The 26983-nt window shown below is 36.5% G+C and overlaps 1 protein-coding gene across 2 annotated transcripts; it reads right to left on the bottom strand.

Annotated features, from left to right (window-relative positions):
* Positions 1-1783: 1783 nt before the first annotated feature.
* Positions 1784-26983, bottom strand: LOC128208908 (E3 ubiquitin-protein ligase HECTD1-like). Of its 2 annotated transcripts, XM_052912606.1 has the most exons (11): positions 26827-26983; positions 25366-25552; positions 24790-24960; positions 23871-24246; positions 23389-23576; positions 22555-22708; positions 21443-21593; positions 20397-20592; positions 18278-18471; positions 15887-16001; positions 4333-4452 (listed from the first exon to the last, which is right to left on the bottom strand). In XM_052912606.1, exons 7-10 carry the CDS (start codon positions 21590-21592, stop codon positions 15906-15908), a joined length of 636 nt encoding a protein of 211 aa, XP_052768566.1. In that variant the 5' UTR covers position 21593; positions 22555-22708; positions 23389-23576; positions 23871-24246; positions 24790-24960; positions 25366-25552; positions 26827-26983; the 3' UTR covers positions 4333-4452; positions 15887-15905. The 2 variants fall into 2 exon arrangements, with proteins under 2 accessions (XP_052768567.1, XP_052768566.1); XM_052912607.1 differs by lacking the exons at positions 18278-18471; positions 20397-20592; positions 21443-21593; ... (4 more) ...; positions 25366-25552; positions 26827-26983 and adding exons at positions 1784-2186; positions 2611-2816; positions 3553-3609 and having other exon boundaries at positions 15887-15998.

The following is a 26983-nucleotide window of genomic DNA, read 5'->3' as shown; positions in this document are numbered from 1 at the left end:
CCACCACCACCATCATAATCATTATCAATAGAACCACCAACATCATAATCATCATCAATAGAACCACCAACATCATAATCATCATCAATAGAACCACCAACATCGTAATCATCATCAGTATAACCTGAGCAACATTACCAGTTAGTTTTAAATAGTAGCATATGTAATGATGCTAAAACAGCAGCATGAACAGCAACTGTCGTAAATTCTATTATTATTCCATCATGATAAGTAATGGTTCCATTTTACAGAACTCTTGAGATTTTCTAAGTCTTTTTTCACCAAATGCCACCCAAAAAATTAACTAAGTTCATTTTTTCACCAACTGCCATATGAAAAATTAACTAAGTCCCACTTTTTCACCAAGTGCCACATGAAAAAAAAACTGAGTTCAATTTTACACCAACTGCCACCTCCAGTTGGGTGGAAATTTCATGGCAGTTGGTGGAATTCTTGATATTCCACCAAGTGCCACCCATTTTCCACCAAGTGCCACCCATTTGCCATGGATTTGGGTGGCATTTGGTGGAAGTTGGTGGCAAATTTAGGGAAGGGTAGAACATGCAAAGTCAACTTACGTTCCCTGATCCTCTGCGATCTGCGCAATGTCTGGGTTGGTTCAGGGTCTGCAAGAAAAAAAGTCCAAATGAAAAACAATATTCTCTTCACTTATTGTCATTTCCTAATTTCTCAGTTGGGCCAGTCAATGCGTTTCTGTGATTGGTTTAAAACCTTAAAGAAAACCTAAATGAAAAACAATATTCTTTATACAATTAAAATTCTCACTTAAGCAGAGCTCCAGATATAAGGATTTCCTATGAATTGCGACCTATTGTAAGCAACCCCAGCATTTTTCTGGCACTAATGCAGTATTCAGGTTTTGCCAAGACAAGAACTTTTTTACCCATTCACTGAATGATGTAACATTCCACTAGATTTCATAAATTTAAATGTCTAATATGCTCAAATTCTAAACCTTCACATAATCACCATTTGAAACATGTTTGCAGTGGTGTTTCTACTTGAAAGTAATTCAATAATAATGGAAGTTAGGCTTTCTTCCTGCCATTATGATTTTATTATTTTCAGACGAATTTATGTACCATGGTTATGCACCAGTCAATTGTAACCATGGCCCCCCCAGGTCCGGGGATATACCGGGGATAGCCGGGGAAAAGGGCTGTGTTTACTTTCCAGGTGCCCCCGCAGGGCCGGGTGACCTCGGTGGTTTTGTCATAGCGCCAAATTTAGCGAAGATTGGGCCTTATATAGTCTCTTGGGTGCGGGGGCATTTGACCTTCAGTTTGTCCCACGCCAGGCGGGGATTTTCCCGGACCTGGGGGGGGGGGCCGTGGTTACAATTGACTGGTGCATTAGTATTGTATATTGCTCAACAAGCTCTCCGATAATATAAATATTGCATGGCTTCCAGTGTGACAGTACATATTGTCAACATGAGGGAAATACTGTTACCCGAGGCTTATTTTATTATGCTGAACACAGTTTTATACATATATGATTTTTACCATTACATAACTTTCAAGTTTAATCAATTAATTCTGTATTTATTGTTTGCTTACATTAGCTGTCATTTTGTTGCAAATGTCGTTTAGAAATAATGCAAACACCAGTTGTAACCAGCTTTACAACACATTTTCAATTACTGTGTGACTTTTGATTGCAAAAATTACTAGATATACATGTAGTTAATATTATATATATATTAGTATTTATATATTATGTATAGTATAGTATACAGGTACCTTATATTGTACCTCAAAGCATCGGTTTAGAAAGCTTTAAAATATGACTTATGAATCCGAAGAGCCTCAATTATTTTACTTAAGTAATATAAACATACTCTTTATTGTTTTCTTTACAAAGGCATGTCATAATTTGTAAAAATAGAAGTTTACATACAAAAGGCTCACATGACATAATGTCATAACAAATGACATTAGATGGCAAAGGTAAAGCTAGTTTTGATAGTGAGGTCCCAGCTATTGTTCACAGATGGACAAGAATTTGGGCCCATCTATTGTTCACCAAGGAATGGTAATTTTGGCCCAGCTATTGTTCACAGTGGGAATTGTTCCTTCACAACTTCAAACTTGATGTTGTTTTTGATGAGTCGTTCAATCAGGCTTGTTTCTCGGAAAAGCATGGCTGTTGTGTACACACCACCCCTGAGAGATATTTAAAATAAATAACATACTAATCTGTTATATCTTATAAGGCCTTAATGGCTTCTATGAGAATCTATATAAGAATGAATAGAAGTTTTAATACTTTTTACAACAGTGTTGAAGGTTCATTGCTTTATAAAAGGCTTTTATATGTTTGCTTTGCCTTAAATAATAAACTATTGAAAAATACAAAACAATGCACAAATATTAAATGACTGGTGGGTCCAAAAATATTAACAGCGATCAACGATAGTGTCATAAGGTAGAAATATCGTGTTCTAAGCACCTTTCTTTTAAATGAATCTCTGTATTCTTTATAAGAATTATTGTTATCGATACTTATTCATCATTTTTAATATATTTAAACAGTTGCATTAATTACGGTACTGTTTCTTTGGTAGTAAGAACGCAACTTTAATCATACCTAAATTTGTCTTGGGAGATTTCCTTCAGCAGAGTACAGCCGCACTGAACCATGACAATTGGCGTGGCAACATATCCCGCTTCCGGGCCCGACACCCGCACAATCATCTGGGTGTCGGGGGCTGTGTCATGCTCTGTGTCGGCATCAGGAAGCTTCTCCTTCCAACCCTTGCCAACCACAGTGATGCTAAATGTCCCTGTCTCCATCTGTCGGGAAAATATCAATCAGTTTTAATAACAAGAGAACACCCTAGAGAGATGCCAACTCTTGTCCCTTATCCTTATTAATTCAAGGTGGTAAATTTACCAACCATTTCAGCCAGAATAAGGGGTATTGCTGCACATTCTAATGCAGTTACAGCTGTGGTCCTCATATTAAGCAGAGGTTATGAGCAGTATATACTGATAATCATGACAGACTGGTAAGCTACGATTAATGTGAGGTCATGTTTTTACAACATTTACAACATTTAAACATAAGACAATATTTTGAAACAGATCAGTGATCATGTACATCATCATCATCATCATCATCATCATCATCACTATCTTCATCATTATCATCATCATCACCACCACCACCTCATCATCATGTTCATCATCATCATCATCATCATTGAATATTGTCCGGTTGTCCGACCAACATGAAAAACGTACAAATATGAACACAGGAGAAGCTTTAAAACAGGTTCAGGGCGCCTTAAATAAGCAACTATTTATAAATAAACGTTATACTCTATAACTTGCATATAATACACGTGATGCCTTAAAAATGGATGGATTTTATAATGGATTTAAATTCAACCATTAATGTTTTGACCTTGAAATACAAAAGGTAAAGATATATTTTAGGATAAAGTCATATTCACAATAACTCATTGTTTCTATTACTGTTTCACTGAAATGGTCATATCCCTCATTGTCTACTTATATCACACTTTACCTGTTTCTTGGAAGGTCCTCCTTGTTTGAACACTCCGAACGTAAATATGTGTGGATACTGTGGAAAGAAAATGAATTCATGCATAAGCATAATGCATTATCGTATACGTTTTCATGACTACTATCTATTCATACATAGGATAGGATATAGATACAGCTGACTAACCAAGTATTTTTTCTTTCAGTAAAAACAGGGATCTGACTCAAAGTTATTAAAGCTGGAGATATGGGCTTTGCTTTACTTGTGCATATGTCTCTGGCAACATGGGTATACAGTTGCATTATAGAATTTAATTTTAGATCTTCGACAACAATTCCAACGACGATAACACCAATATTATGTAATAGTTTGATGACATGCAAGTAATCTTAATGATAAAACATGGACAGAGTGAACGTTGCAAATTCAGGTTATCTAAAGAACTTAGAATACAACCTCATTTGCTAACATGTTGTCCACTTTAAATCGGATTTAAAACACCTGTGATAGTGAAAAGGTTGAGCCTAAAACTTAATGATTGCCTATCTGCAATTTCATTTGCTGTAAATTTAGGTTGTATTCTAAGAAAACATCTCAACCCTTTCCATTAAAACACACACAAGGTAAGAACTGAATTGCTCAATATCTACCTTAGACAGGGACTGTTGACAGTGCAGTATTTCAAGAAATGAGCCAAAAAGAACTCCTCTAATCGTTCATGCCTAATTTGAGCTAATCCAACACAAAGTTGCAGCTTTACGCCATGCTGCACAGTGTCCCTTACAGCTTAAGACTACTTACTTTCAGAATAAGAGCTCGTCCAAAGCTGAACTTTGCCAAGATGACAACGATGAGTCCAAACAGCAGGGTGACCGCAAGATAGAAGAAATTCGGAACACAGGCATAAGCTGCCACTTCAAACTGGAAAATACGAACAGTATACCTCAATGTATACATATGATCTGTTATAAGTTGTCATAAAATACAGACATTTAAGTAACAAGTTCAAGAAATATTTATTAAGTGAGCCTTTAGCATGAAAATGAACAAAGGGCAATAACTCTAAAACTAAGAAAGCAAGAGTTACTGTTATTATGCACTGCACTTGCACTCCATGAGATCTATCTACATATGAAGTTTCAAGTTGATAACTCTTATATTCTACAAGATATGCCCCGGACAAAACGTAAAACATGAAAATTAACCAAGGGCAATTACTCTGAAAATATGAAAGCAAGAGTAACAGTTCTTAAGCAATGCACTTGCCCTCAATGAGATCTATCAACATATAAAATTTGAAGATGATACCACATATAGTTTATGAGATATGCTCCGGACAAGTGAAAACGAGACGCGACGGCTTCCGCCGCGGACAAAAGTAACCATTATATGTCGCCTAGTCAGGCGACTCAAAAATTAATGTACTTGATCATTGCTTCACTTTGTATGCTGCAATTATTAACATGGACCTTGTGCAACTAACAATGAAAACTATATACATGTTTGCATTATATTTCATCGGGTGACTTAGCGTCATTCCAATTGTCATAAGTCAATCTGTTTTAAGTGAGAATTAAGTAAGAATAACCTTTTTGTTTTACATTAGACGCTTTATTCAAGGTGGAGTATGACCAGTTTTAGCAAACAATGCAAATTATCGATCAAGAATTCTTTAATGTGATTTAGAACAAATGAATGTTTTAGTATAAGAATTTAGTATATCGCCGTGTGAATCAAACATTTATGTTTAAATGTATGGCAGTCATTTTTGAAAACAGCAACAGCCTTTGTTTGAAAGCAATGTGATACAATGTAGATCTATGGAAAATCGAAGCATAATCTTACACCAAGATTAAAACAAATACAGGCTAGATTACATTAAGCGGGGAAAATTGTGTCACTTTAAGGTTCAGTTGGCTATTATACAAGTAGCTATCTAAACGTGGGGTTATATACTGAGTGCTTTAAAATTGGTTATCAGATAGCTTTTAATGCTTATTATGAATAAGTTGTAAATTAGTCATCATTGCTGTGTCATATTAACTTATGAAAAGTTTCGTCTTTTTAATGTTTTACTAATATTACTACAGGATTGATCATGAGTTCAGATACTTCACAAAAATTCTATTCAAGAGACATTTTGTACTTACCGACCAATCATACAGTATCAAAAGAAATCAATGTACATGTGGTATTTCATTTTCAAATCAAACCTGTGATAACATTTGGCCATTGACATTTTAAAACATCTAGACAAAACAATTGCATTATAAGGGCCTCATATGTGAAGGTCAGTGAAAGGCAAAAGTGTGTGTGTGCGTGTGTGCGTGTCTGTGTGTGTTTGGGGGGGGGGGGGGGGGGGGGGGGGGGGGGTTCGCACGTGTGGGTGCGCATTACCGCACGTGTGGGTGGGCGTGTTTATCTGTTTGGCAGTTAGCATTTCAGTTTGTCGGCCTTACGTTTGTTGCAAACATTTGTTGAGCAAACTACTTCTGCGAACAGATTGAATGGATTGTTTTGCAACCGTGTTGCAACAAATTACAAAGAAACAAGTGCCTTGAACATTTGTGTTAGTTGCATGACCAATTCGTTTTAGAGGCAAGGCCCTATACCTGAGTCACTTTAATACAATATAGGTTTTTTTAGGTTTAATACCACATATTATAAGAGATGGTCTGAAACTTAGTACACAGGCTCACCATGAAGTATATAAGTGTCTGACATTGGTCTCATAAATTGCGGCAATGTGGTTTAAATTAACTTGCCCTTGTAGTTGATCTACACATTTACGGCTATAATATGAGTGGCGCAAACTACTTCCACAGTCTAGGAGAGTTTTTTCTATGCTTTGTACACTTGCTCACCTTGGGTTCGAGTGCTAAATAAATGTTCAATCAGTTTCAGCAAAGCCATGTAAGGGAAATGTGCCCCTTAACTTAGATTAATTCACAGATTATTATTGAAGTTTCTGGAGCAAGCGACTTCTACAATTTAAGAGAGATTGCTCTAAAACTTGATACATCTTGTAATATGACAGAGTGTACTAGTACACTCTACTACTGCTTGGTGTATTTTCAATGAGATCTTGTACTTATAATTTTTGATTATCAATATTTAGTCTATGCACAAGAGAGTGTTTACCACTTTACAATATTAACGTCATCTACCCACAAGATTATATTGTCTGTTTAAAGACTTCTTTTTGTGGCAACAATTTTTTCTTAGAAATAAGTGAACAATATGCAATTGTTGTTTTTCATCTTTCACTATTTAATCTGGTTTCTGATAATTAGAACACACAAACAAAATAAAGTTTTACATCTGTAAACATGTATTACCGGTAAGTGGTGAAATAACACATTAAGGCAATGCAATAACACGTTTAAAAGTAGCAGTTATGTTTGAATGTAAAAACTTTTTGAGTGTTCTGGCAACATGCCAAATTGAGACATTGTCTCCGTTATGTATCTTCAATATTCTGCTGTAGCACATCCAAGCATTGCATGTTATGAAACTCATGTCTAAGAATGGTTAAGGCTGTGTCAATGTGGATATCAGCTTTATAAAAACTGATGTAGGATCCTGGCTGCATGCCAGATGGAAACATTGTCTCTGTCATAGATTTCCATTGATCTGTTGTAGCACATCCAAGCCAGGTCCAGCCTGTTCTGAAGTTCATAGCAGTGGCCCAGCATGTTGTGGGCTGTGTCAATGTGGCCTTGATCTGTCCCCATTGTATACTCATGCAGATTATGAAGGGCTGCTTGTTCTCTCATGGGTTGGTGTAGCTCCCAGTAGGTGAGATGCTGTAAGTAATAAAGGAATGGAACACAGTCAATGACCACATTGTTCTTCCACTTGTCACTAGGTAATCTGTCTTCACCTTCTATACTTCTCAGCATTTCAAATGCAAGATGTTGTGGAATACAGTTTATTTCTTCCTTTATGAAGGATATACACATCATTATGTATTTCTTCCGAATCTCTGTGTTTGAGATGACTATGAACTTTTTCTTATACTCAGTGCTTGGTTCCAGGTATTTCCTTTCAGAATGTTCACAGCACTGCAACACTTCTGGCCCTAGCAGCCCTTCACAGTAAGTCAGTACTTCTGCAGCTTCCTCATACTGCCCTCTGCAGTATAACATGGAGGCAAATTTCAACCTACTGGACATAAGGTCCGAGTCAAGAGACCGCTGGTACCAGTTGAAGATATCCTGTGTGATTGGTTGTTCCAGATAGATGCACCTTGAAGCCAGCATGGAAGCAAGGGTGCTGCATAGGAATGGGGTCAGCATAGAAACTACTTCCTGTTCAAGGTCACTTGATGAATCAGACATACTCTGTAGAATGAAATAGTGCCTTTCAATGTCATCAGCTGAACAATCAGTTATCAATCCCTCTAAAACAATAGTCAAATAATCTAATTCATCAAACAGTAGTTCCTGTAGAACATCACAACAGTTTCTTGTGCCCACATGCTCATATGATAAATTTTCAAGATTTGAGCATTGAAGCAATCTCACATCAATATTGTCCATATGAATGCAAAATAAACACTGCAGTTTTGTGTTGATGAGATGTGAAATAATGCTGCATAGGTTTGGAAGTTCCCAATTATGCAACTTTCCAACAAACAGATTAACTCCAGATATTGTGAAATGGGGACAGTATTTTTGTTTAAACCATCTTTTCAGTGTTGTCAGAAGTAGACACACACATTTCACAATCTTGTTTTCCCTCCATATTTCTGTAGGATAGTTTTCTATTGTAAATAGCATTGCTGTTTTAATATGAAATGTGCTGAATCTGTCATCAAACACAGGTTTGAAACACGTTTTTCTCAATATTTTTGTCAGTGTATATACCTTCACTTGAACAGTGTTAAAATCAAACATTAAAAGCCGTTCCATTAATGAAGTTGAAAACCTCCACTGCCATCTTGAATAAGGGTAACTTGTTAACTTTGAAGGGATCATTAATGCTTTAGATCTACACAATGAGTGTTTAGATGGGCTCTCTGTGTAGCCCTGTGGCACTAGGAATACTCCAGTCTCCCTGGCACTGGCCAATGTTTCAGGTCTTGGCCAGTGTCCAGGGCGTGGTCTGTGGAACATGAACTTGCATTCTTCAGGCAGCTTGCTACAATGGTATCCATTGACAATGTCAAATCTTTCATCATTTGACATTGATGGGCCATGTCTTATTATTTCACCAGATTCACTTTGTTGCTGTACCAAGTCCTGGTATTCGACTCTTGTATTAGTCAATATTATTCTCCCTTCCCCATCTAGAACATCATCAGGTCCTTCTGGTTGTACTGCTGGCAGTGGGCAGTCACCTCTAAGTCTCTGTAAGTAGCAGTGTTGAGGAGGAGTGAGCTCATTCTTTAACACCAGCAGATTTGGCTTTCCATACTGCCAGGTTGCCCAGTAAAGAGCCACATGTTCACTGTTATCACAACGCAAGTAGTCAGTGTCAGATTCCATCCCAGGTGTTGTGGTGCCTTCACTCTGACTACCAAATACGTATGAAGTTAAATTTATATCACTTAACAAGCAATTAACACTGTGCATAGTCTCAATCCTCAAATGTGTTCTCCTCCTCCTTCTTATCATCCATCTGTTGACCCCTATATCCCCCATCACCCGGGACAGCCGCAGTGAAAACAGGCTCTCACTCTCCCTATCACTATCCATAGCTTGATGTTTTAAACTTAGTTTATAAGCGTCCAGCAGCAAGGCACATAAAATCAAAATCTTTATTATTTCATGTTCATCATGTTGCTGACAAAATGTAAACTATTAATTCAGAAAGGTCTACTTTCTTTTTTAAACACAATATTTAACCCATCCCACTTCATAGGCTGTTAACCATATACTGGAGAGGATCAATTATTTACATTGAAATCATAGTTTCTTATTTGCCATTGAAATTTACTTTACGGTTCAGAATTTAAACAATCTTGTACATGTCTATATATACATCTGTCAAAAAGGAAGCATTTAAGCATAGTAACTGTTGTGTATGTTATCATTTATAGTGCATGTGTGTAGGTCTTTCTTTACATACAAATCATATTTCTTATTTGCCATTCAAATTTATTAGACCTGGTACCATATATTTTCAGTATATTGTAAAATAATTACTTATTGGTCATCTTTATCTCAATTTCAGCTTTTCTTCTTTAAAGTATATGACCTACAATTACTTATATGACACCCCATATTATTTTTAAACACATATGTCATTTCATGTCCAATTTTAGTTGAAATCATTGGCAAAAATACCAATTACAACATGTAAAAATTAATTATATTAAAATAATTTTTAGTCATGTATCTAATATAAAATACACCAGCAAGCAATAATAGCTTTTTAATTAATTAAAAATTAAAATGGCAAAATAAATTAACATTGTTAATAAAAAAACTAGCTTATATGTTGGTCAGATTATTAAGAACATAACATTGCAAGTATTAAATGTAAAATTAACTAGATGTTCACTGAAAACTGATACTTCAACTCATGCATTTAGTGACATATAAATTTCTACTGTCTACTATATAAGAAAATAAAATATGGACAATCAGAAAACCTTTTTTCAGCTTACAGTCACACTGACCTTGACCTTTGACCCACTGACCTCAAAATCAATAGGGTTCATCTGCTGGTCATGACCAATAAGCCTACCTAGTATGAGGTCCCTGGGTCAAAGCGTTCTCAAGTTATTGATCGGAAACCGTTTTTCATGTTAAGGTCACACTGACCTTGACCTTTGACCTCAAAATCAATAGGGTTCATCTGCTGGTCATGACCAATACACCTACCAAGTATGAGGTTCCTGGGTCAAAGCGTTCTCAAGTTATTGATCGGAAACCGTTTTTTCATGTAAAGGTCACACTGACCTTGACCTTTGACCCACTGACCTCAAAATCAATAGGGTTCATCTGCTGGTCATGACCAATAAGCCTACCTAGTATGAGGTCCCTGGGTCAAAGCGTTCTCAAGTTATTGATCGGAAACCGTTTTTCATGTTAAGGTCACACTGACCTTGACCTTTGACCCACTGACCTCAAAATCAATAGGGTTCATCTGCTGGTCATGACCAATACACCTACCAAGTATGAGGTTCCTGGGTCAAAGCGTTCTCAAGTTATTGATCGGAAACCGTTTTTCATGTAAAGGTCACACTGACCTTGACCTTTGACCCACTGACCTCAAAATCAATAGGGTTCATCTGCTGGTGATGACCAATACACATACCAAGTATGAGGTCCCTCGGTCAAAGCGTTCTCAAGTTATTGATCGGAAACCATTTGGTATTCCGACCGACCGACCGACCGACCGACCGACAGACAGACAGACCGACCGACCGACCGACCGACATGTGCAAAACAATATACCCCACTTTTTTCAAAAGGGGGCATAAAAATTTACTAAATTTAAAGAAACATGTACATTTATCAACTTCCCATCTAAAATTCGAAAAAAAAAACTAATTTGTATTGGTGTTTACCCATATACTTCCATCAAACTGGGCAGCAACAGCGAAAACAGTCATCCCTACCCAATACCACCATTATAACAGGCAGCGATAGCGAAAACAGTCATCCCTACACCAATACCCCCGTCATACCAGGTAGAAACAGCGAAAACAGTCATCCCTACACCAATACCCCCGTCATACCAGGCAGTGACAGCGAAAACAGTCATCCCTACCCAATACCACCATTATAACAGGCAGCGATAGCGAAAACAGTCATCCCTACACCAATACCCCCGTCATACCAGGCAAAAACAGGGCAAAAAAGTCACACCTCCCCCAATAGCCCCATCATACCAGGCAAAAACAGGGAAAAAAGTCACACCTCCCCCAATAGCCCCATCATACCAGGCAAAAACAGGGAAAAAAGTCACACCTCCCCCAATAACCCCATCATACCAGGCGAAAACAGGGAAAAAAGTCACACCTCCCCCAATAGCTCCATCATACCAGGCAAAAACAGGGAAAAAAGTCACACCTCCCCCAATAGCCCCATCATACCAGGCAAAAACAGGGAAAAAAGTCACACCTCCCCCAATAGCTCCATCATACCAGGCAGCGACAGTGAAAACAGTCAACCATACCCAATACCACCATCATACCAGGCAGAAACAGGGAAAACAGTCATCCCTACCCCCATACCCCCATCATATCAGGCAGCGATAGCGAAAACAGTCACCCCTACCCCAGTCATACTGGGCAGCAAAAGTACAAACAGTCACCCCTATTCATGATTTATTTTAAAATGGGTTAAATTTATGGAATTAATAGTTCCTTTAAGATGTATATTGCATTTATATATCATGTAGTGGATTATTGTTTACTTTTTTAATTAAAATATACACATGTTTAAATCAAGCATTTATTTGACTTCATTTCTGATACATAACCTAATTGTGTGTAAGATCATGAGTTTCAAAAGGTAATTGTTAAATGAGATCATATTTCAAATCTTGTATTCAAATTATTTTAAGTATAATAGGCATGCCCATAATGTATATAATGATCTGGTTTCAAAGGGAATTCCCCATACTTGTTGCCTATTAATAAGTTGAAATGAATGCAAGATTTTAGAATGCTGGGTTATTTCTCAACTTTGTACATACAAAATTGCTTTTCGTTTGTGCTCTTTCAATCTTTGGAAAAACAAAGATTCCAGCCTTAACGATTCACCGAGTGGTTTTCAACATTTTTAAACGTGACTGGGATCAGATAGAAATTAAGACCTCTTGCAAGAAATACAATGATGATTTTTTTTAATACACTTTCCCAATTAAAGGGTTATAATTATGCAGTGCCAAAGAGGAGGTTTGTCATACTTACGGATATTATGCCTTTTTAGAGAGTTTCTATAGTCAAAGGGTGATAACTCTTGAGTAACTTGAGCAATATGGCTGTGTGCCAAATTTTCCAAGTTATGATGTCCATACACATTCTGATCAAATTTGGTGATGATTTAACAAAGACTTCTAAAGTTATTGATCGTAAAAGACTGAAATTAGGTTATTTCTATAATCAAATGGCCATCATCTTCAATTGCAGACATGTGAACTCTACCGGCAGTATGTAAAATCAACAGTATGTGAGACCCCCTACCGCTCTACTGCTCACCCGACGGAAACTACCGCTCTTGACAAAAATAATCTGATCAATTTTTGGCCTTAAAATTTCATTTGAAAACCCTCAATATAATCAACCATGCCTTAATACCGCATAATCTGTCATTTTAAGAAAATGGTGCAATAAACAATCTGTGAAATAACTTGACACCTAGCCCGAGATCGTTGCTGAGTTATGGCACTCAGAACCACCGGCATCCTACTATTCAGCATTCTTTGTTAATTGGCATTCTACTAATAGAACATTAACATACACAATTTTGCAGTCGTCTACTCTAGACCTGTTTGGCAGTCTGATTGAATTATCAAGAGCTCGTCTTAATATAAACTTCATATTTCACTAGCCAGACATAAAACACCGACATCAAAGACCCTGAACTATTTTAATCATGACGTATTTCATGCGTATTTTCAGAATATCTAAAAATATAAACAACCATCAAGATTTTGTTAACATTATGTCCATCATTGTTTTTGACTTAAAAATAAAAGGGATTAAGAAATTCTATCGCTTTTTAACCCAATTTACCGACTTGTAGACCCAAATATACCTCTCTGTCATTGCCAGAGGTTCAAATGTCTGCAATTGACCTAGGCAATATGGCTTGATTTAACTTATGCCATATATTATGCCCATCCACATTCTGACCAAATTTGGTGATAAGTGGACAAATGCTCCTCAAGACACAGAACATACTGGACTCCAATGATCCAATGCCCTTACGCTGCAGGTGAAACTTAATATGTCCTGTTCCATGAATGCAGGTGAAACTATATGTCCTGTTCTATGAATGCAGGTGAAACAATATGTCCTGTTCTATGAATGCAGGTGAAACTATATGTCCTGTTCTATGAATGTAGGTGAAACTATATGTCCTGTTCTATGAATGCAGGTGAAACAATATGTCCCATTCTATGAATGCAGGTGAAACTATATGTCCTGTTCTATGAATGCAGGTGAAACTATACGTCCTGTTCTATGAATGCAGGTGAAACAATATGTCCCGTTCTATTAATGCAGGTGAAACTATATGTCCTGTTCTATGAAAGCAATTGAAACTATATGTCCGGTTCTATGAATGCAGGTGAAACTATATGTCCCATTCTTTGAATTCAGATGATAATATATGTCCCAATCTATGAATGCAGGTGAAACTATATGTCCTGTTCTATGAATGCAGGTGAAACTATATGTCCTGTTCTATGAATGCAGGTGAAACTATATGTCATTTTCTATGAATGCAGGTGAAACTATATGTCCTGTTCTATAAATGCAGGTGAAACTATATGTCCCATTCTATGAATGCGGATGAAACTATATGTCCCAAGCTATGAATGCAGGTGAAACTATATGTCCTGCTCTATGAATGCATGTGAAACTATATGTCCTGTTCTATGAATGCAGGTGAAAACTATATGTCCAATTCTATGAATGCAGGTGAAATTAAATGTCCAATTCTATGAATGCAGGTGAAACTAAATGTCCAATTCTATGAATGCATGTGAAACTATATGTCCTGTTCTATGAATGCAGGTGAAACTATATGTCCCAATCTATGAAAGCAGGTGAAACTATATGTCCCATTCTTTGAATTCAGATGATAATATATGTCCCAATCTATGAAAGCAGGTGAAACTATATGTCCCATTCTATGAACGCAGGTGAAACTATATGTCCTGTTCTATGAATGCAGGTGAAACTATATGTCCTGTTCTATGAATGCAGGTGAAACTATGTCATTTTCTATGAATGCAGGTGAAACTATATGTCCTGTTCTATGAATGCAGGTGAAACTATATGATTGTCCTGTTCTATAAATGCAGGTGAAACTATATGTCCCATTCTATGAATGCAGATGAAACTATATGTCCCAAGCTATGAATGCAGGTAAAACTATATGTCCCATTCTATGAATGCAGATGAAACTATATGTCCCAAGCTATGAATGCAGGTGAAACTATATGTCCTGTTCTATGAATGCAGGTGAAACTATATGATTGTCCTGTTCTATAAATGCAGGTGAAACTATATGTCCCACTCTATCAATGCAGATGAAACTATATGTATAGAAACTAAAACCTTAACCGAAGTTCTTAAGTCAATCAGGGACCATAACTTGTATATTGGAGGATATGGAGTTATGTAACCTTATTGTTTAATGGTCCTGAACAACTGTGTGAAGTATGAAGTACAAAGTAACTTTGATTACATTTTGAACAGTAAAACTAGGGATGGCAACGAGTACCTCAGTACTCGAGTACTCGATCAATCATCCGAGTACCCGAGTATCAAATCATTACTAGAGTACTCGAAAAAAATATAATTTTATTTTATAAAATTCACCAAATCCACAATTAACAGATGTTAGTATCAGATCTTTCGTGTTTCCAAGCCGACAATTTACTGCCCCTCTAATCCCCACAATTGACCATAATCAATCATTTGACAGTTGTTGTGGTAGTTGCAAACTGTCAACAGAGGGCCCTCATTTCCAAATTGCACTGATGTCAATTAACTGTTTTGATAGCGGTACATCTCCTAGAGAATTGTATTGTTTACCAATAGTGTGTTTTCACTAAACAATGGACGTTGACGAACGAATTAGTAACGACCGTTACATGCAATGATTCCAGAATGGGCGTATTTTTTGCAATGATTATCACAATTGATTGGTGGATATCTTAATCATGGAAAAATGAATATTAATGAGAAAAAGAACAATATTTCAGAATGAAAAACTGTCATTTTTAAAAAGTATTTCGTAGAGTAAACAACTTAATTTTCGTTAATTGTAATTCTGAATGTTCTTCATTATTGAGCGTAGTCTCGATCATCTCAATGCTCGAATATGATCCGAGGTTTACTTTCCATTTATAATGTAGCACATATATACCTATAAAATGAAATAAAAACGACAAATTAAAAGCATGAAACAGTATTTGTTTCCTTTTTATTGATTTCTCTGTTAAGGTACATAATGACAGTCTTATTTAAAAATGAAATGGCCAATATTACGGCCAACGCACAATATACATGACCAATACATGTATACACTAACTTGTCTTTCCCAAAAACCAATTGTAAGTTATCCGAGTAATCGAGTACCGAGTACTAATTCGGAATATTGTCCGAGTACTCGAGTATCAATTTTACTACTCGTTGCCATCCCTAAGTAAAACATAATCATACCGGTCTTTGAAGATTGACTTCATAGTTGTATCTGACGCTTCTGTTCACGATTGCTCGATCGCTGCCTTGGAATATCAGACACCATTTCTGAACATCTGGCATGAAACCAGCCATCCTGTAAGAATAATAAATGCACATGTATTTTTACAGCATATATATCATATTAAGCTGTGTACCCTAGGGCTGGATTTGAGAGTTAGTTTTGAATGGGTCAACGTTAACATATGGGCTGACGATTAAATGAACATTTATTGCAATGTACAGTTTTTCAGTTTGACACAATCATTCAATAATGGTCATCTTTTTTTAAAGCTGCACTCTCATAGATATACCGTTTTTACAACTTTATTATTTTTTGTCTTGGAAAGAGCAAATTTTGCGTAAATATCTGCAAACCAATGATAAAAGATGCTGACAAAAGATCAGATCACAGATTTTCATATTTCTGTTCTAAAAATTAATGTTTTATAACTTAAACCGTTACTAATGGTTAAATAACAAGAGCTGTCACAGAGACAGCGCGCTCGACTATTCCGCCGCCTTTCAGTGTAAGGATTGAAAGTTTTGGTGAAACATGAATGGATCACTGTTAGATTGGATTTTAATGCAACACATGATGTGCTGAGATTTTAACATAAATGTGGTTACATGCAAAATTTTAACCAGAATTTTTAAGTAATCATAAATAAAGGGCCATTATTTGCAAAACACAGTTATCTAACTTGATTATTCAATTAGGTTGGGTGGTTGAAAACCATTGTATAAAGCCTCAATGCAATACATCAATTAGTTGCCGAGATATTATCCTATGTCAGACAATGCGAATGTCCGTCGGACAGTCGGACATGTCCTGTATATTTCCATTTTGACCGACGAAACTTTTGTTTTGGTCGGTCACAATGTCCGGTGAAAAATTACAGTCAGCACCGTTTAATTTTCGGAAAATTTACTTTCAGTTTCTAAATAAATGTTATTTTAAACTATTATATCATGATTATTCAGCGTGTTAATCTGTGTATCACAATTTGTAAACCCCGTTTCGACATGTTTCCGTAAAAACCGATAAAACGCATAAGGTTCCGATCTCAGCTCATACTATAATACTTTTATTTTACGGAAATTACAAAATTCCGTATGTATTTATTTTCGGCGAAGTGGTTCCCGCAATCGTGTTAATTTAAATATGATGATTAATATATCGAGCTGACTTTCTTTCCGCTCTGTTTAACATTGCCTATAACAAGAAATCTACTTTCGGTTTTGCATAAATGTTGTGTCTGAGTTTGACTTGTAGTACAATTCGTTACATTTTATAACTTTACTGTATCTTTAATTTAAAGATTAATTAAAAGAGTAAGATCTAGCTGTTCCATGGGTAGGCGAACCAGATATGAGGTTTTTTTTGGAGGCAAGGGAAGAAAAAAATTATGACAAAAGATTCGAATATTGATTTTTTTTTTTTACATGATGTTTAGCTTTTTTTTGTAATTTATTATAGTACTGTAGGACAAATCTAACCAAAAAGATCTAAACCTGTTATAATGGGGAATTACAAAACTTATTTAAAAAAAGAGGCTTAAAATCAAGGTTTAGGCTGATGTAACCGAATACTGTTTGTAACATTGCGACAGGTAAATTGTCCTGTGAAAGTTTTCGCGTTGTCTGCTATGTGTGCTAACAAGCAAGACCTAAACCAGAATTTCTAAGTCGCATAATAAAGGGGCAAAAATTAAAATAATATGAAAGATAGAGTTATCTTACTTGATTAAATAAGAAGATTAAATGGTTGGGAGCATGTGTGTAAAGTTATAATGCAATACATGATGTATTCGCTGTGGTATTGACTTAAAAGTGGTTACATGCAAAACCTTAACCAGAATTTCTAAGTCTAATAATAAAGGGCAATTATTTTGCATTAAATGCAAACTAGAGTTATCTAACTTGATTGATTTAGTAGGTTGGATGGTTGAGTACCATTGCATAAAGTCTCAATGCAATACCTCAAGCAGTTGCCGAGATATTAACCTATGTGTGCTTGCACGCAAAACCTTAACCAAGGGGGTGACGCTGACACCAACGCTTGGGCGAGTAGTATAGCTCTCCTTACTCTTTAAATAGTCCAGCTAAAAACAACAATTTTTCTTTTTTATTATTCTACTTTTTTTGACATCAAATAGTATCTAATCCCAAAATACACACAAAACATCAGTCCAGAAATGATCATGGAATTGGGCAGCAAAACCACAGTACATTATCAAAACAGTGAATAATATTAAAATATTATTTCACTATTCCAGACAGTGAAGTATCAGTGACATATTTTGATAACCTTCTCTAAAGGCATATATATAACAAACGGTGGCACACATCAACACTGCAGTCAATACTCACATGCTGTCCATTTGAGTTCTGTACATGCAGCTCGCCCTCCTTGCTGCAGGATATAACCCAGTTGCCTACGAGAATACGGCCAGGGTTCACTGTGGACAAGATAGGATGACTGGGAGTACCCAGCCTGATCTGGCTTCGGGCTCGCTGAAGTTTCTCCAGAAATTCACCCTGATTCTCTAAACAGTCAGATCCACCTGTACAAAAAATGGCTAGTACAGGACCAGTATCAATAAAACTTCTTATGTACTTTCTTAAAGTAAGTCTTTAAAGTCATAAGAAAAGAAAGGAACAAGTGTTTTTTAACATAAAAATGTGTATATTTAATGAAATCAATGATGTATTTCAGATATTATTTAAGGAATGAATTGGGGGTTGATATCATTATCGGGGTATGATCCCCGATAATGACATCAAACCCGCAATTCATTACTTATATATAATTTACACCAATAGTTCATTCAAGAATTGTTAAAAAATACATTCATTTCAGTTAAGGAAATCCTTCAGTAATCCTTTAAGGAAAGTAAAAGTTTCTTTTTTCAAATGACGTCACAATAACGCAGGAAAAGATCAATCAAATTGAAACCTTTATGGCAACAATACATTTAAAATATAATAAATTAACACTTTCTAAAATGTTGATTTATATTTTACGGGACCTGCAGAGACAATACAAACAATAACAAAATCAATAGTTTTCATGTATATTGTTATGCGATGAATTGCAATCCGAACATATCAGAAAATGTAGCGTTCATCAATTGATGAACGCAAATGCTGAAAGGCGGTTCATTTAAGGAATGGAAGTTAAGGTGTAAATATTAGGTTATCAAACAGTTATTTCAAACCTTGAAAGAAATAAAACAGATCACAACCGTATCCATTTATCTTCCAAATGATTTGAAAAATAAACAACCATGCCATTAACAGGTATGTTATTTCTAAATGGTGACACAGACTATCAGAATGAGTTATTTTTTGGTGTATTTATTAGGGATGGCAACGTGTAGTAAAATCAATACTCGAGTACTTGGACGCTCGGTCGATCGAGTACTCGGGTACTCGGTTACTCGGAAAAATTGAATACAGTATGTGTTCGTGAAGACAAGATTGTGTATACATGTATCGTTAATGGCGTATATTGTGCGTTGGTCGTATTATAAGTAATTTTCACCTTTAAAGTAAACTCCCATTAGGTATTTTAACAAAACATGATATAAAAAGAAAACAATCAGGCTTTTAATTTGTCTTATTCGTTTCATTTTATATCAATGTCAAGTATGCAGTGCAGGAATGAACAACAATTAGAATTACAATGAACGAAAATTAAAAGCATATATAAAAATAGTGAACGAAATTCAATACGAAGTTCAGTTGTTTACTCTACAAATTATTTTTTTAAATGATAGTTTTTCGTACTGTGTAATTGTTGTTTACCTCATTAATATTTATAATTCTTGATTTAAAATATCAACCAATCAATTGTGATAATCATTGCAAAAATAGTTAAAATACGCCCATTAAGTCGTGATGGTCGATACTCTTTCGCTCGTTAGCGTCCATTGTTTATTGAAAGGTCTCTAATTGGTAAACAATAGAATTGTGTAGGTGAAAGTACCGCTAATTGACATCAGTGCTAATTTGAAATAGGGGTCCTTTGTTGACAGTTTGCAACTATCACAACAACTGTCAACTAATTGATTGAGGTCAATTGTGTACACAGCGGGGATTAGAGGGACCGTAAATTGTCCTCTTGGCAACTAACCAGATCTGATATTTTGTCTGTAAATGATGTATTTTTTTTTTTTTATAGATTTTTAAAAAAAAAATCTTGAGTACTCGAGTAATGATTTGGTACTCGAGTACTCGGACGTTCGATCGAGTACTCGAGTACTCGTTGCCATCCCTAGTATTTATGGAGGAATAATCAACTGGGTTTTTTTTTCATGAGAAATGCAGGAACAGATTTACTTATACATTTGTTAACCTAAATAACTAAGTTCTGAAGAATGGGCACAACAAAGTTCTGAAGAATGGGAACAATGTTTATAATTCCACACAGAATTAAGGAGTTGTATCTTTCTCACACCCAGTCATCAATAAATATATATAAGCATACCTTCAGGACTGCCACTGGAGTACATTGTGGCAAGCTTGCTGTCCAGGATAAAGCGGAACCAGCCATTAGATCCACTGGAGAGCTCAAGAGCGGCCGCGTCACTCCAGAGGTAGAGGCAGTCACGACCCTGGACCAGGCTCCAGTCACGCCAGTGGTACGGGCAGCCCTGGACAATCTCCGTACTCCCACTGTCCTCCTACTGAATTAGGTTTTAGAGTGTTAAGGTTTTTCAATGATGCAAAAAACACAAGCCCCTGACTGACTTTTCAAGCAAGGGACTTCCGTGGGACCGAGTCAGATACCTCTATGTATCAACCACATGACCCCAAGCCCAAAAATCCTAGAGCAAATTCTGGTGTTGGCATTTTTTTCATGCTCATTATTTTCTTCCGCATAATCTTGTACTGCCAGTATAAAATAATTTGTACCCGTGTTTTCAGAAATTCATTATAACTTTTTTTCTGAGGAGTTATTAATACCTCTTCCTCCATTTATTCATTATCAACAAAATGCAACAAGGCCTAAAAATTTCTTCAGGTTCGAGTTACAAAATAGGCGCCCACACTACCATTTATAGTCGGACTCTGTTGGTAAAAAAATAAAAATTTAAAAAATTGTGTGTGTTTTAATATGTAATTTGAAACCTTTAAATCTTTATACAGAAGATTTCTTTTTACATCATTCCACAATGATGACATTAACGTTTTAACATCGAGCCTCATAAAAAGTTTACATTCCCTACATGTACCTATTTTTGAAAAGGATGTAACCCTGACCTAACTATTAAAAACATTTTGGCCTTATTTGAAATCACAGTTAACTTCAAATGGTTGAAAATATTTTTTTTAAATAATTTAACAGAGATAGAATAACTTTTTAATTTTCTGCTTTCAAATTGCTTGTCACAACTTAAATTGCATATAGATATATACAAAATTCATATTGATGCTTGTGTCTCATCTTCAATTGGGAAAATGGAAGGTCTAATATCTTGGCAATAGTTACATGACCAGAAACGCTACCACAAACATCTACTATTTGGTAACCTTTTCTGGCCCCATCCCAGTCTCCTCCTCCATCACTGGCCCAGCAAGGGACAGAACCTTGCCAAACAGTCCAAGACGAGCAAAGTGGTCCAGGAAGAGTTCTCCCCCTTCCTTCATCACGTCCTCAATTATTTGCATAGTGGTCATCATCCTGCAATATTTACATGCTTGTAATGTATGGTATATCGAAACCGTGATGTTCATATTGTATAAATTGCAAGGGGTTATGAAGTCATTGTTTGTTTCAATATTAATACCCTCTAACTGGATCAGCACTATGTCATTTTACCAATGGTATATGATGTTAGTGATCAGCTTTTCTATTATACAAACATTTCTAGCACACCGCATAGGCATTTCCGGTGATTTCAGCCCTGCTGAAAAACTCCATCTGGCTCCCCCCCATGCCAGATGAGTCACGCGCTGTGACATAATAATTTCAATTTCTTTTATAATACACTTTATGTAATCATAATTATGAGATTTCAATATGCAAGTTCCATTAACATGACGTCAGTAAACATCATCGCACGCACTTTTTGGTGATATGTACAAAAATGTGGCTTTTTTTGTATTTTCTTCACAAAAAATGAAATTTAATGCATGCTAAAAAAAATATCTATCATGTGTGTCCGTTCCGGATAGAAAAATCCAACCCTCAGGCACGCTGCATAGCTGGTAACTTGGCAAGCCTTGTTCCATGGAAACGCCCTCCGGTCGGATTTTTCTATCCGGAACGGAAACACATGACAGATATTATTAATATAGCTTTTTTTGAAAATTAATAATCAGTTCAATGATATACCTAATTTTTCATCCTAATGAATAAGTTTTTACTATAAGGATTTATAAAATCTGATCATATGCAAATGAGGGCACATTTTCAAATTTCCCTAGAAGCAGTAGCGCCTTTCATAAAATTTGCTTGCATGCATTTCTGCGTACATAAAGCATGAACACACAAATAAAATGAAAGCAATCCTTAACTGCTGTTTGGACGGAAGCAATGGGCCTAAAATTCTGAAATCATCATAATTATATGTGTACAAGCAAAATCAAATTGTATATTGTAGAACTTCTTCCTCAACATTTACATTGTCAGCTATACCCACCTCGTGATCTAGGACATTTGTATTTAGCACCTCCGTCAGTGAGGCCGGGAAACTTGTACCCACCCACGGATTCATCGCCATGGTTAACAGAGACAACAATAACGGAGCCTCCATATAGTGAACCATCTTCTTGATCAGGGAGAGGCTTGACTTTCTGAAACGCACATGGTCCAAATTGTATGGCTGTAGCTTCAACAAATATCTTGGCCATAAGGTTTGATCACTGGGTGGGGACAATTATGTTTAATGAGTCACAATTTTAACAAAATTGATTGAGGAATACTGTTTGATGCTACATACAAAATATCAAAGGTCTTGGCCAAGCAGTTTAAGACGAGAGTTTTTTTAAAAGATTTACCTATATCAGTATATGTTATGGTATGTAAGAAACTTGTGACCCCTGGGGCTGGGCCAGTTGTGACCACAGGGGCATAGTTCGAACAAACATAGTAAAGGACTAGAGCCTCATGGGTTTTGTAAGTTTTTCCTTCTGGTTGTCATGGCATCCAGGTTTTTGGATGGAATTCATTTCTTTGAACAATTTTGAAAGGCAACCATCCCAGGAACCTCCCAGAGAAGTTTAATCTAAATTTACCAGCCAGTTTAGGAGGAGATGTCATTTGAAGAGATTTTAGACAGATGACAGATGGTGAGCAAAGGGAAAAATTCAGCTTGAAAACAACATGCTCAGGTGAGCTAAAAATACCATGATGTTTATCAATCCCTGAGAAAACACTAACAACGATGAGGATTATTGATAACATCAATTCATTTACAATGTGTCTGCTTTACCATGACAGTAAATTAATAAAGACAAATCAACTATGAACCAACCTTTCGTCATCTTTGAGGCCGCACTCCATAGCATGTGGGAGGTCAGACCGCAGTAGATCGTGGGTGATTGAAGGTGAACCTCTACAGTGTGGACAGCAGGCTGATAACGGTGGAGACACTGTGACTTGACTTCACTTCTGGCGTAATTGTCACTTTCCCTGGCATGCTTGATATGGGTGTATTCAGACCTGGCATGGACATACATTGCTCAAAAATTATTGCTCAGTAAGATGCAATATTATATGAAACAATGTTTCTTACATTTGTGACAAGATCAAAAGTGAGTTATTGCATAAATAAATGGCAGAGTTTTCCCTAATTACACATTAACACCTCCTAATCACTGAATGAAGTATATTGTTTATTAAACAGTGTCCAAAAGCACATAATTTGTTATAATATCTATTTAAAAAATGGATAAATCTGAAAGGTAATTACACTGAAAATACTTTTATACAAGAGAGAATCTATTTATTTATTACCTGGTTCACCTGCCTGACACAGCCTTTGAAGGAGAACATTAATAAGGCTGTAAGCCGCTAGCGGCGCTGGGTCCTCCCCTCTGAATCTGTCAGCAAGGGAAGCAAAACACCGCAGGGATCCGTCACTCACAAAATGGTCCTCACTCACAAAATGGTCCTCATGATCGAGCAGGGCGGAGAGAGAGCTTACACACTCCTGCTGGGAGCTATCCTTGGGTTCTATCTTGCCACATAGCCGGGTGACGACGGACATGCATGAGTGGAGTGTGTCTTTATGAACCTGGCTGCCATGTTCGCAAATGAATTGCAAGACACAGTTCAGCCCACCTGATTCAAACACTGCCCCGGATTCTCGTGTGCATACTAGTTCTAGCACCTGCAGATAAAAAGTTTGACCGTCTTGTAATGTTGTATACCAAATTAAATGTTTCAGGAGTGAAATGACTGAAAGAAAATTTCCCTTAGCTTTTCACTGGGTTTCCAGGGGGTTGGGGAGAGGGTAGCAGAGAAACACCCAAGGTTCAAGACAGCCCCAGGCCCCTTTGGTGGCAGTTTCAAAGGTCAAAGTTTTCAAAAAGCACCTTGGAGCCTAGGATAACATTTCAATATGCTAGTTGTTAAAAATGGAAGTCATGGATGTGATTGACCTTACAGCTAAAAGGCTTATAGTTTCAAACTATTTTGACAAGGGGGCAACTCCTCATTCTTTTGGGTGGAATTTGGTGCAAACTGAAGTCAATTTTTATAGCATAAGGTGCAGATGCGGAAATGGATTATTTCTTGAGCCATCTGATCTGCAAATATCCGTAAATCAGCGGACAAATCACATCCAGGGTTACTGAATATAATATCAGGGGAAGAGTCTCAACCATGTTGTGTCTTCTTGGTAGTTTAAAAATTCTTGAAATGGACAACTTACCTTGATACACTGCTCTGCTAGGTCTTTGCTTGTCCAAGACTCCATGTCAACCAGCACAAGGCAGTTACACAGTGCCTTCACAGCCCCCTCAACAGCCACAATCCGTCTAGTGCACTCGGCTGATACATCAAGGTAGTAAGTGATTGCGAGAAGAATGTACGTGGTGGGAAACTGAAGTATCAAACAGATAAAAGTCATACAGGGTCGACTAAAAACAGCTAATTTTCAACACATGGCAACTAGCATCAGGAATCAGTTGCCATATTTCTCATTGCTCTTTCAAAAGTTATACCAAATCATTTCTTAAAATGTTCATAACCAATTATACATGGATGTTATGTTATTTTTTCTTATAAAGTTCCAGTCTTACAGTACCGGTGAGTGTTTTGAGGGGAAAATATATTCTTATTGACTACATGGGAATAGGGTCAACAGACATTTCAGTTTTTTTTATTCTTAGATCTTACAGTTACAAGTCTTTAATATATTAGCTAGGCTTTGTCACTATGTAAGCAAGAATCCAAATGTTAATGCTTTATTTGGTTATGAGTAAATTTCCATGTTTTATAACTGCACCTTTCAAACACCCGATCCACGTTGTCAGATGAGCCGTAGCATGCACAGTTGTTCAAGGGCGATATGCTGCATTTCTTGCATCTCCCCGCTGCCTATCTGCAGCCATTCCAGCATTGTCTCAGGGTCACAATCCGCCATCGTCACAGAGGTTAGTGCCTCAACTCACCAGGTCAGTTCATACTAGCCACTGAAATCATGAGACAGTATTTTAATAGTGAGTCTATTGCTTACATGGATGTGCCTCACAAGGAAAAGGTTCAATCCATGTTATTCTCTTTAAGTTTATAAATACTGGTAGAAGCTGTTATTGTAAAAGATAGCTGACAGGACCATGGCTCATCAGTGAAGGGCAAAAATGACTATGTATAATGGTGATTAATAAACACCAACACCTAGTACATTTGTCATTTCATTTTGACATTATTAATCATTTTTATAATGAAATATTTTAAGAAATTTTACTATAGATAGTAAACAATTGTTGTCTTAATTAACCATGAGAACAGGCAGACAAAAATAATGGCCTCAAGATTTTCAAATAAAATTTTGTCCATTTTTTTCCAAGTCACCCATAAAATGTAATTCAAAACTTTTAAGTAAGAGTAATGGGCCTTGTTTTTTCCATGCATCACTTTATTAAAATGTTTAAAATGAAAGATTATGTGCTGTGTTTTTTCCATGCAACACTTTTGGACAGATTCAAATAAAGATTATGTGCCTTGATTTTCCTATGCATCACTCTATTGAAAAGATTAAAATAAAATAGTATGTGCCTTTATTTTCCCATGCATCACTCTATTGCAAAGATTAAAATAAAAGATTATGTGAACAATGTTTTACTAATGACCAAAGTTAGATTTTGCAAATCTCGAAAACATATTAATACCATGGCTATAACATTTAATACCCAAGCATTTTTTTCTCTTAAACAACGGTCAAACAAGCAAACAAAAATTTCTGAAAACTCTTATCCCAAACAATGCTCCCATATTTGACAATCATTCATCTAGAGATAGAACAAGAGAAAGTTACAGCCCGGACATGAAAACCTTTACTTTATGTCCTTATATGCAGCATTCAATTGTGAATAAACACCCAAGTGTGACCTTGACCTTAGAGGTAGGAACATGGGTCTTGCACGAAACACATTGTCTTTGTATGTCCAACACATGTGGCAAGCTATTTTAAAATCTGACCATACAAGAGAAAGTAACAGCCTGAACATGACAACATGTACTCTGTCCTTATATGCAGCATTCCATTTTGAATAAATACCTTAGTGTGACCTTGACCTTAGAGGAAAGGACACGGGTCTTGAACATTCTTATACAGTTGACATGGTCATTTGCATAAAAATAATTATATATGCATATCTAAAAGCTACTGTATGAGATCAGATGTTTATGTTCTATTGGCCATCAGTTGATATTTTAGGTCATACATGCATGCTTGCAATTTTACTTGCTTGTGGGCTGGGAGCAGCTTGGAACTTCGCCAGGGTCCTCAACCACCCTCATCCACGGCGCCGACCATCTTGCTGGTGGTAGGCCTGGAGCATATTTAGGCATTGCTCCAGGGTGAAGACCGGCCCGTCTTGTCTTGGGTGATAGAGGCGATA

Source organism: Mya arenaria, chromosome 11 (assembly GCF_026914265.1).
Source record: "Mya arenaria isolate MELC-2E11 chromosome 11, ASM2691426v1".
Lineage (NCBI taxonomy): Eukaryota > Metazoa > Mollusca > Bivalvia > Myida > Myidae > Mya > Mya arenaria.
This window is presented reverse-complemented; position numbering and strand designations above follow the sequence as displayed.